The 12177-nt window shown below is 39.7% G+C and overlaps 1 protein-coding gene across 1 annotated transcript in view; it reads left to right on the forward strand.

Annotated features, from left to right (window-relative positions):
• Nucleotides 1-12177, forward strand: part of TSPAN8 (tetraspanin 8) — a 162896-nt gene that overhangs the window by 47938 nt on the left and 102781 nt on the right. The window contains exon 2 of the mRNA XM_060114164.1: nt 1120-1214. Within this exon, the coding sequence (XP_059970147.1) occupies nt 1120-1214 (95 nt within the window). The remainder of the gene's footprint in view (nt 1-1119; nt 1215-12177) is intronic.

A 12177-nucleotide genomic window follows, 5' to 3' on the forward strand; every position in this document is an offset into this window, starting at 1 on the left:
AAAGGATTTCTAAAAGACATACATGAAAAGAGAGACATAGGATATTTATTTGAATGGAAATATCTCTCTCTATAGCATTGCCACCTATTCTGAGGCTACTTAATGATTTTTTTATTTTAAGAATTATTTCAGACCTATATAAGTAGGTTTATATAGAGAGCACAGTCATATACCTATCATCCAGCCTAATAAATAACACATTAAAAAAACAGATGGAAGCCCCTTGGGTATTCTCCTCATTCACTTTCCCTTCCACCTCCACAGAGGTAACCAGCATCTGGAATCGGGTGGTTATCATTCTCATTCATGTCTAGAAATGTTACCATATATATATTTTTTAATGCTTTAAAATTTTATTTATTTATTTATTTTTGGCTGTGTTGGGTGTTCGTTTCTGTGCGAGGGCTTTCTCTAGTTGTGGCAAGCGGGGGCCACTCTTCATTGCAGTGCGCGGCCTCTCACTGTCGCGGCCTCTCTTGTTGCGGAGCACAGGCTCCAGACGTGCAGGCTCAGTAGTTGTGGCTCACGGGCCTAGTTGCTCCGCGGCATGTGGGATCCTCCCAGACCAGGGCTTGAACCCATGTCCCCTGCATTAGCAGGCAGATTCTCAACCGCTGCGCCACCAGGGAAGCCCTGTATTTTCTTAATATTAGTTCATTTCCTTCTCAGGTTGCATTCTGCAGTAGTGAAGATTAGTGAATCCCAGTAATTTTCTTTTTTAAAGTTACTCCATGTCAGGGGAAGCCCTAGGTAAATTTTATCTTCCACTGTCTTTATCGTGACTTGCAACCTCAAACGTGTTAACCTGTGCAAAGTGCTTGGAAGGGAATGAGGCACAGAGTAAGAGCTGGAGAACTGTTGTCTGAGGAGCACTTGGGAGCATTAGGGTAAGAAACCAGATGGTCTGGGTGTGAATCTCAACTATGCTACTTGGTACCTCTGTGTGACTTTGGGCAAGTTACTCAGCCTTTCTGTGCTTCAATTCCCTGATCTGTAAAATGGGGGTGTAATAATAGTCCCTACCTCATAGGGCTGTCTTGAGGACTAAATGAATACATGAGAACATACAGAGAACACAGAACATACCCAGCCAGTCATAAGTTGTTTTTGTTATTTCAGGTTCCTCGTGCCCTCACTCCAGGCACTGTGCACTCTGGTCCCTGCACTCTCTGCCGTCTCGGAACCTGGATACTCCAGCTCTTGCCAAGGTGCTGGTGAGTGCTACATTGCTCCTTTCAGTGGTATTTCCCTTTAACACACTCATGCTGAATGAGCCTGATGGTGAAATGAGCCTGATGGCTCACCTTCCTGGTGCCACACTTCTATTTCCATCTGGTCTAGACCATCTGCGTCTATTCATCTTCCTTCGCAAGGTGTTATGACACAAGAGACTTTCAAGTATACATTGTTTTCCCTTCTACACGAATGTACATTTTTGTCGAAAAAGCTGCTAGGAGCTGAACTGGTGACATGACTTAAACTTTGAAAAGTTTTTTTCCTTTCCTTTCAGCTTAATGCTTCTTACTCATGCCACGTTTCTTTCCTCTAGCTGGAGGTAGGGGGTGGGAACAATGGTCTGAGCCTTGTTTGGTAGGAAATCCAATCTTTCTCACCTCATTGAGTTTTTCCCAAGAAGTCTGACAGGGTCTCACACATAATTAGAGCCGTGGGCTCTCCATCTGATGCTCTCTGCTTTTGCATTGCTCTTCCATGAACCTTTTGTTTCAGTGGGTCACTGATCTGCTGCCGCCCTCATTGCCCATTTGCTGCTAACCTTTGGGCATTCTGCTCCCCTCCCGCTAGGCTCAGACCCAGGCATGGACCCAGATCGAATACAGTCCCTGGAACCCATCTTCCTTGAAGCTCAATCTGCCCACTTGGTCAGGCTGTTGTCTCCATTTGGGCAATTTTTGTTTTTGTTTTTGTTTTCAATGCTGGACTTTCTCTTCCCTCAGTCTGGTTTCTTTCAGGGAACCCTTGTACCATATAATGGGCACATGTCCAAACTCCAATTGCTGGTCAGGTTTCAGTTCTTTCCTACAGAGCTCCGGGGCCCATGCAGAGTAGGGTCCCTGGCCATTCCATGTCAGGAAACAGTCTGAACTGCTTGGAGCACACAGGAGGCATCTAGGGGTGGGGTGACCTGCCTCTTCAAGTCATCCTGAAGGACTGCTCTTTGTATCCAAGATCATATCAGCTGCTTGAGTTTCTAGGTGGATATGGCAGTCACTTTATAAGCAGAAAGCCCAGAACCTGTAAAGCTTTTAAAAATGACAATTATTTGAGTATTGCAATAAGAGTGTTCTTGTGAAACCACAAGAATGTAAAATATCAGCGATGGAAAAATTTAAAATTCTAGACAATGTTCTGTCTGTAGGGTATGAAAGGATTATGGGAGTCTTTATGATTGACAAGTATCTAAAGAAACTGATGTAACACGGTTCCCTTCATAATGTTGCATATTAACCGAGTACTGTTTTGTACCACAAACATTGTTGAGACTAGATCTGACCATTGCCAGGCTGTGTTCTGTAAAGCAGGCTACGGTGATGAACACAGGGAAGCTCCCTGCTCTCATGGAGCTTATGTTCTAGAAGTTTTGGATTTGATTAGACTATATTCTAGGAGATTTGGGAATCTAGTCATTTCATATGCAGAAAAGGTGGCTCTTCCTAGTATGAAAGCGTATATTATGAGAGACAGAACTGTCTGTTTGAGGATAAATGAGGGGAAAAATGAATGTTCAGAAAATAGTGAAGACATCAGATGTGAGTATAGTTAAAATATAATATGAAAAATGCTGTGGTAGCATATAAACAAGATATACCTTAGAATAATGGGCATTAATCAGATTTCACAAGAGGGTAAATTTAGGCTTTAATAACAACCTAATAAACGAGTTTCAGGAAACAGCACCAAGCTGGACCAGATGAGAGACTTCCCTATCTGAGAATCAAGGAGACATCCAGGAGGTAATTACAGGATAGCTCAGGACATCTGAAATATAAGAGAGGAGTCTCACGAGCAGATATGGGTAGACCTTTCTCCCTGAGGGTCAGAGGTGAAGGCAGGTCAGACAACAGTTATAATATCTGGGGGCATGGTGGAGGCATGTCTAATATAATGAAATAGCCAGAAGCCCAGATTCATAGCTGGAGAAGCTCTGCTTTCTGGTTAGGCTTTGCATCATTGCAAAATAGAAATAACAGTTTAATAAAATAATTCAAATTCCTACTAAAAGGAAGTCTCAATAACAGAAATCTCTTGCAATTCAAAGTTTATTATATGAAAATTATACAATAATTGGTAGGATAACATATGGTTCCTTTTCCCAATTTCTACTTAAGAAAAGGAACAGACTTTAGTCAAGTTAGATGGGGTTAGAATAGGACAGGAAAACTTTATTCTCCTCCAGAATACTCTCAATTTAGTTGTAATAATAATATGTCTTTCATATAGAAAGATGAAACTTTTGAACCACCATTAGGAGGAATATCTTTTGAGGGTTCCCGTAACCACCCCCTCAAAGGTGAGGTAATTGGATTGGTGCCCTGGTCTCACCTGATCGCTAACATGCTGGCCACCAAATATATGTGTGCAAGTTACTAGGAACATAAAGAGGCATGAGATGTGATGTATATTCCCAACCTTCATAGAACTTAAAATCTTGAGAGAAAGACACAAGAAAAAGCAACACCAGGTAGGATAGCATTAAGGTATAGACTAAGGTCTTGGATCAGAAACCAGCTGTGTCGCCCATACACAAACCTGGAACCTTGATAGAAGAAGAATGTGTAAGCAACTGAGGCTAGACATTTCTCCCAACAATTTCTCAGGACAATTCACCAAAAATAAATTTCCAAAAAGTCAATATGTCGAAACTGATGAATTATGGAAGATTTTTTTCAAAGTTTTAGTTTTGTTATAGTCTTTCCACATTTTACTAAGGATTTATCTGTCCAATTTAGTTGGATGCTAATTTCACACATATTTTACACTCCAGATGCCTAGTATTTTTCAAATGCTTAATGTTTTATCTGTGAATGTGTGGTCTTTTAAAAAATAACCGGTTTATTGCTGGACTATTTAAGGCTCATCTGTTATTGGGACTTAAGGGTTTATTTTCTTTCAGATCCCTCCTATTCCTCTTGAGATCTAAGTAAAGAAAGGGGAAGCCCAAATGGGAAAGGGAAACCTATTTGAAGCCATGAAAACATAGACATTACTGAATTGTTTCAGCAATGCTTTATTGTCAGAAAAAGATTCAAAAGATAAATCAGTATGGGCTGCCTGGGGATTATGTTATGGGAATTTTGATTATCAAATAACTAAGATTTACTCCAGGAGGCATATTTGTAGTCATTCCTTGCTAGGGATAAAAGAGGGTGATGTAAGCTTCAAGAGTAAAGTAATGTGTGATATACTTTGGAAGAAATAACTGGAAAAAAATAACAAGAGCTTCTGGCTTGATGTTCCAGGAATACAGCTAAGCAGACCAAGATTTTATTAAAAGAGAAAAATTGCATATTACAGAAATGAGAAGACAATGTTGCATGGGTAAAAAGGCACTGTGATGTTTTAAGCTGGATGAATAAAATAGAAGATGACAATGGAAATATGAATAGGAGGCATAGAAATGGGGGCTAGAAAAAGCCAGATGTACAAATTTTTTTTCTGGGAGCAGAGAGAAGTTCATGTTGATAAATGAAACCACTGTGAACCTGCCTTATAAATGAACGTGTGAATTTTGAGGAGTTGGTTGACTTTTGCTCACATGGTTAGAATATTGCAAAAGTTGCATTTAAAAATTTTTTTTAAACTTTATATCAGAGCATAGTTGACTAAGAATATTGTGTTAGTTTCAGGTGTACAGCAAAATGATTCAGTTATATACATATACATATACATGTATCCATTCTTTTTCAAATTGTGTTCCCATTTAGGTTATTACAGAATATTGAGTAGAGTTCCCTGTGCTATACAGTAGGTCCTTGTTGGTTATCTATTTTAAATATAGTAATGTGTACATGTCAAGTCAGACAGGGTAAGTTGCATTTAATGAAGAGATAAAAAATCTTGATTTGAGGAGGAACATATTTTTTTCTAGGCTTTTAACATATTTGAATAGAAAACATAAGGTAAAGGGAAGATGAAAAAATTAGAGGTAACCAAATTTGATCCTGCCTGTATTTTGTAGAAGCAGAGAAAAGATCTCTTAAGGGAAAAAGAAAATATTTTTATTAATCAAACAATTATTCAGAGGGATTGGAGAACAGAAGGTATAGGAAAAAATTTCCCTGTGTGATGCATCAACCTGATTCTTATTTTGTGACCACTAACCTGTTAGAAGGTACTATCTGCTTAACAGGCTTTTACTTTTTAGTTTTATTTTTAGCTGTTAGAAGAACCAAAAGGACATTGCTATAATTCACCACTGCTGGCAACATTATGTTGGGACATAAATTCCAAGAACTGTATTCTATAGAGTAAGGGCAAGATTGTATGAGAGTAAGATAAGATAGGAAAAGAAGAGAGGAATAATGAAAACGGACACCATAATCATGTTCAGAAGAGAACAGTGAAAGTAGAGTGGAGTACTGGGGAAAGTGCTCTGGCTGAGGCCCAAATCGTCAGAGAAAGGCTTTCGAAAATTAGAGAATTCATAGAGCATGTGTCAAGTCTTATTTGATACCCCAATGTGTATCGGTCCGGTGGGGCATAGAAAGTTTAAGCATCTTTGTATTTAGAGAGAAGTTCCCATGATCGTGTGCTTCCTGTCTAACTTCCTTCCCTTTAAGTTGTGTCATTTTGTCCCCTTCATTGTTATGTGGTATCCCAAGTCAGTAGGTCACAGATTCTGTAAGCCTGTGGAGAACAGTGCAGGCAAGAAAGGCAAACCCATATTAGGAATATGTGTGGATTTCAGTCTAGATAAATGCATCTTCCAGGGTGAAAAGAGTCTAGTGTAATCAGCTTGACACCAAGTTGGTCTGGAGAGCTGGTGCCGTATTGGCTGCTCAGAATTTGTCTCTGCCAGTGGCAGGTTTGTACCTTCAGCAGAAGCAAAATTGAAATCAGCTCTGGAGAGTGGGAGCCCATGCAGTTAGGCGCATGCCCCCGTCTGGATCACCATGGCTGTCCTGTTCATGTCCACATTGTGCCAAGACGGGACAGAGGCTGCTGATGGCCACTGGCAGTCATTCTGTCTACTTTATTGTCTTCTCTGCGATAGGCGTTCTCTGATGGATAGAATGCAGTACATTTCCCCACTCCCACAGGTGCCTCCATATATGCCTTTCCAGACCTTTGTGTCTTCAATCTTACTATTTATTCTTTAAGCCATATTTATTCTTGACTCAAACCCTTCTCTTTCCACACAAAGTGGATGACCAGGTGGACTGCCTAAAGCCCTATGCATTGAAAGGATTTCCCTCCCCGCTTCCGTTCAGGGTTGCTCTGAATTGGGCTATAGAGCGGCAACCTTCTATTTTTGGCTTATACTCACATATGGAGTTGATCAGGCTGTGAAACAAACTTGGCCATTTCCCTCCTCCATTAGCTGATCATAGTGGACTCCCCATGGAGCCATAGATATGAGCTGGGAGAGAGGTACTGGTGTGATGGTGGTAGATAACACAAGGGTCTGGGGCAGCTGCTATGCAGCTTATGTACACCTGATCCCAAATGTACCATCTGCATCTTATGGGATGCTGCTGGGCCCACCCGACCTTATGTTTTGGTGGGTCTGGTAGAACTCAGCTTGTGGTGGACATGCATGTCCCATATAGTCTGTCACATCTCTTCTGTGAGAGAAGAATCTCTTAATTCACTTAAGTTTCTGTAGTTGGCTCTTTTATCAGCAGCTGAATACAATTTCTAACTGACACAAAACTTTATATCTCACAACATGATACTCGAGCTGTGTTGTATAAGCTACTGTCAGTCCCGGACTTTGCTAGCAGTGGCAATAAAATCAGAAACTAGCGCCAGAATATAGACCAGTTTCTCCACTAAACACACTGTTCAATTCAACTAATTTTTTTTGGGGGGGGTTGCAAGATGTTCTCAATCAATGAAACAGTATGATGATTTATTTTCTGGTGTAAGCTCTTTATCTCATGATGGACTGGTAGCAAAGAGTTTGTATACTGCCATCTTAAGAAGCACCGATCTAAGAGATACATCCCAAAGTGTAATTTTGAGACAGATGCACTGGGAGATAAACAAAAATTCTTTCATTCAATTGTTGATTCCATTTTGAAATTTAAAACTGTCATTATTGACTGGGACTATTGAGAAATCTTTTAAGGAATCCCTTAACTACCTCACTTGAAAGTATGATAGTGAAAAATTATTACACATGATTTGGTTTCACAGACTGCTGTAATCACAGCAGTGTCTGACATTTTGTTTCCCTGAAAGCGAAATAAAAACTTTTCATTACATGCTTCTTAGTATGCCATTTGTCTGACAGCAACCTTTGCATACCACAAAGCAGTTGTTTTACATGTAGATTCAGCTTCAGTTTCAGAGTGGAGATCGAATTACATGGTTTGCCAATACATGTAGTAAGTGCTAAATATATGGCAGCTATTATTCTTATTTGAACTTGGGTTAGTTCAACACTATTCGACCCCCATCCCCCAGATCCTACTGTGTTTATCACAATGTATTTTGTATGGATGGAAATAAATGGACAGACCTGTGTAAACCTTTAAGGACAGTCTTTATTACTGCTAAAATTACTTAGCTAAGCCCCAACCTGAACCACTACACTTCTACCTTTATCTGTAGAAAACCAAGGAATAAATACCAATAGCTACTCACTGCTCTAGATCCCATAACTCTTTCAACTTTCTAGTGAGGGTTAAAATGCTCTCTTTCAAGATCATATTATTCTTGGGAAGCACTTATTCTGACTCTATGCACAACTTTTCTTTCCATATGAATTCAATTGGCATTAATTCCATTAGAAATTCTTCCATAGAAAATCTTTCCTCATTGCCAAATGATCAAATGGTATGATTCTTATCATCTTTTTAGTCTAATGAGGTCAGCCTTCTGGATATGGTAAGGATAATGCTTTCTTAACTACAGAACTCAATTTCCCTAGTCTGCCTTTCAAGGAAGTGTACTCTTTGAAGAAATTCTATGGCCAAGTAGAAGAGATTTCTAACTAAGTCATCTGCAAATCAGTGGAGGATGCTCATATAAAGAGGGACAATAGCTAGAATTTCTACTTTTGAACAAAAATGGTCTGTGACAACTGGGCATGACCAGGTTAGCATCTTAAATTTTTATGGGATTAGAAAGGGAAGAAATGAATTTTTCTTCTCAACAGTGACTGAAACTGAAAAACCAAAACCCCAAAACCAAAAAAACAGGAAAGAGAGAAGGTCTAGGTGGGAGAGGGGGGTTGGAGAGGGTGGAATGCAACCGAGGAAAGCATCACCAGTGGGACTCAGAATGGCTCAGGTTTCCTTCCCTTTTTAGGTCAGTCCTTGGGGAGTGAATTAGGTGCTCTCCTGTCTTGTGTTTCTTCTCACTTTTCTTATTCTAGGGACTTAATGTATTTGTATTTAATTCAACTTATAGGAGAAGAAATCATGTCACTGTTCTATGCTTTAATTACCTCATAAGCATATCTGATACTAAAAATATCTAACAACTGGTATGGCATGGGCACTGACCAATTAGAAAAAACACTGTAATCAATCAGAAGGTTCATGAGCCACAAGTAAAGAGACCATATAATTAACTGTCCAAATCAGGACACGGTGGAGGGTGAAATGAGGCACTATTAAAAATTATGTCAGAATGAGAGGCATAAACAGGGGCCATCCCAAGCAAACTTGGATGTATGGTCACTCCAGTCATAAATAAAGAGTAATGTGTGTATTGGCTGAATAAAATTAAATGTTTAGCTTGGAGTCCTTTTCAAATCTGTAACATTTTATGTATCCATTGAACATATTTAGTCTTAAGAGTATTTGATACATTTGTCTAACACTGATTTCTAGAGCACATTTCTAAAAGAAGCCAGTCTACATGAGGGAGCGACCTTTAGACACGCCTGCAGAGTGACAACAAGGTTAGACGCTGCTAATACCCTAGGCAGATACACAGATTTACATGTAGCTATAGCTACAGATATAAACAGATACAGATATTCAAAACTATCGTCATATTTTGTAATTTTTAAAAAATTATTTGGTTGCACCAGGTCTTAGTTGTGGCAGGAGGGCTCCTTAGTTGTGGCATACAAACTCTTAGTTTCAGTATGCATGTGCGATCTAGTTCCCTGACCAGGAATTGAACCCAAACCCCCTGCACTGGGAGCGTGGAGTATTAACCACTGCACCACCAGGGAAGTCCCTATCATGTTTTGGAGTGTTTACTGTTAGCCAGGCTTTTTCAGTTTTAGATGAATGCTGAAATTGATGATGAAATTGAGGTCAGTTCAGGAAGGTAAATGGTGTGACCACCCGACTCATAACCTCTTATCACTTGTATGTGATGAGCACCTCCCACTACCAAACGCCTCCCTTATTGCTGATACTTTGCTTCCTTGCTTAGGGTCTTGTAGAGCAGAGGACAGACAAATAAATCTACCACCTGTAATTCCATATAAAATTTGCTGTGATACATGTAGAGCAAATGAAATCATATGGGTAAGGGAAAACTTCCTGCTGAAGGACTGCTCGAGGTGAATTTTTAAGGATGGGTAGGAAATAACCAGAAGCAAAGGGATCTGTGTGTGCAAAGACACCCAGCACAAAACCCTGCATGACACATTTGGGGAATAATAAGTATTTGGGGATAGTTGGAGGTGAAGGGGTGGTCTTCGTGCTCAGTTGATTAAGGTGACAGCATTCTTTACACCTTCAGGAATCATTTCAAAAGGCTTCCAGTGTAGTAACAATGTGATTTATTTGCACTTTAGGAAGAACTTTCTGGCAGAGGTGTGGCAGACAGATTAGTGAGAGGCCAGCTTGGTGGCAGAGAGATCAGTTAGGAATTGTAGGAATTTAGACGAAACGTTATGGTTTTGAAAAACCATCCATCTCCCCCTTCTTAGTTCCAAAGCACTCTGAGTCATAAATAAAGTGTGAAAATAGCAGAAGAATGAACAAGAACAGCCTAAGGAGCTAGTTTATTAAATGGAGGAGAGATGCTTGGAAGCTTCAAAGGAGATGAAGAGATCAAGCAAATGGAAGATGAGAGGAGGGGAGGGAGGGAAGGAGGGAGGGGAAAAAAGAGGGAGGGAGGGGTGGGGAGGAAGATAGAGGGAGGGAGAGAGGGGGATGGGGAGAGAGAGAGAGAGAGAGAGAGAGAGAGAGAGAGAGAAAATCCATCCTGTTGCTTACTTCCCATCTTTGCTCTACTTTTTGTTTCCTTTGCCCAACTCTGCCCTTGCAACTACTCTCGATAGTTTTTCCTTTGCTTCCTTCTCCTAAATATAACTACCTCAGTTTCTTTGTATTCTTAAAAAGGGAAGAGTACTGCAGTAAGACAAGTGAGATCAAACCAGAAAAGTCTTTGCCAAGTGTGGACTTGTTGATAAGTTCTTCTTATCTCCTTTACTTCGTACCTTAGACATCCGCCTTGTCATTGAAGAAGGTGGTGAGTGACATTGAGGCAAGGAAAGACCCAGAATATTCACTAATGAATGTTCAATTATTAGTGATTTACTTAAACCCATTAACTTATGACTGATTCAGTGTCATGTGTATGAAGTGATTCGCCCTGAACCACTTTAAAATTGCTCTTGCCCTTCTCTGTGCTTCTTGAATCATCTTCCTTCTCGCCTCATTGCTACGTAAGCTTTCCTCTCTGACTCTCATTGCTTGGGATTTTATCTGTCACATTCCTACCTTTGCTCCCCGTTTAATGTAATGAAAGCTGCCACCTGTACACTAGCCAGGCTGTTCTCTTTAGCACAGGAAGCAAAGGAGTCCACTTTTGGGCCTCCCTGGTGGCGCAAGTGGTTGAGAGTCCGCCTGCCGATGCAGGGGATACGGGTTCGTGCCCCGGTCTGGGAGGATCCCATATGCCGCGGAGCGGCTGGGCCCGTGAGCCATGGCCGCTGAGCCTGCGCGTCTGGAGCCTGCGCGTCCGGAGCCTGTGCTCCGCAACGGGGGAGGCCACAACAGTGAGAGGCCCGCATACCGCAAAAAAAAAAAAAAAAAAAAAAAAAAAAGAGTCCACTTTTAAAAAAGAAAATAAGCTTTTACCCTAAATATAGTGAAAATGTAATTCTTTAATATTTAGGTTGAAGTTAATGCAAATAAATAGAAGAGAGAAAGAGAATGAAGAATAAAGAAAGATAGAAGATTAAAAAAAAAAAAAAAAAAGACTGCAGAAAGTGACCAGGAAATAGAGTAGTTTTGTTTGTACATTTATGTCTGTGTTTTTCTAATAGTCGTTGGAATTGCTCCATGTGGTTCTATTTATTCTATTAATAAAATCTGATGATTTAAGACATTAGAAATAGGGAATGGAAAAATAATGTATTTTCCCAGCCAAACCAAACCCAGTCCTTAGCTCTTATTTTCTAAGGTTGGCCCCCTATAGACCTTACTTTTACCAACTGCTAGCATCACAGAAACCACAAAAACCTCAGGTAAAGAAAGAGCCCTAATGATTTTAAATGAAAGAAAATTCAAATTTGAGAACTAAATAATTTTTGAATTATTATTGGGTATAGACTACTTATATTTTTAACCTTTCCTCTTGTTATACATTTAGGATAACATTCACTACACCAAAAAAAAATCTAATTTAAGTGTTGGAAAGATTGACCAAAACAAAAGTTCTAGGAATAAAAGCAGAAAATAAGCATATCCTTTCATCTAAGTTTTGGACTCAGAAGACCCCACCATAACGTAGAAATAATGTATGAGGGACTTTTTCATGCTTGACACACACTTTTAGTATAAGATTCTTCTGCAAGAAGCTTCTAAAGAATAGAAATATTCATAAAACAGCTTATGTAAGTACCATATAACTAATCCATGAACAATTTAGTTCCACTCAGGCATTTAGAAGGTAAATGTTATCCATTTCTATGTATTTAAAAATTTCAGCCCAAACTATTTTAGCCATATAACTTTACAGCATACAGAAAAAAAAAATACACATAAAAGTAAAAAATGTGTTTTGCAATGAATCTGCCAC

This window comes from Mesoplodon densirostris, chromosome 11 (assembly GCF_025265405.1).
Source record: "Mesoplodon densirostris isolate mMesDen1 chromosome 11, mMesDen1 primary haplotype, whole genome shotgun sequence".
NCBI lineage: Eukaryota > Metazoa > Chordata > Mammalia > Artiodactyla > Ziphiidae > Mesoplodon > Mesoplodon densirostris.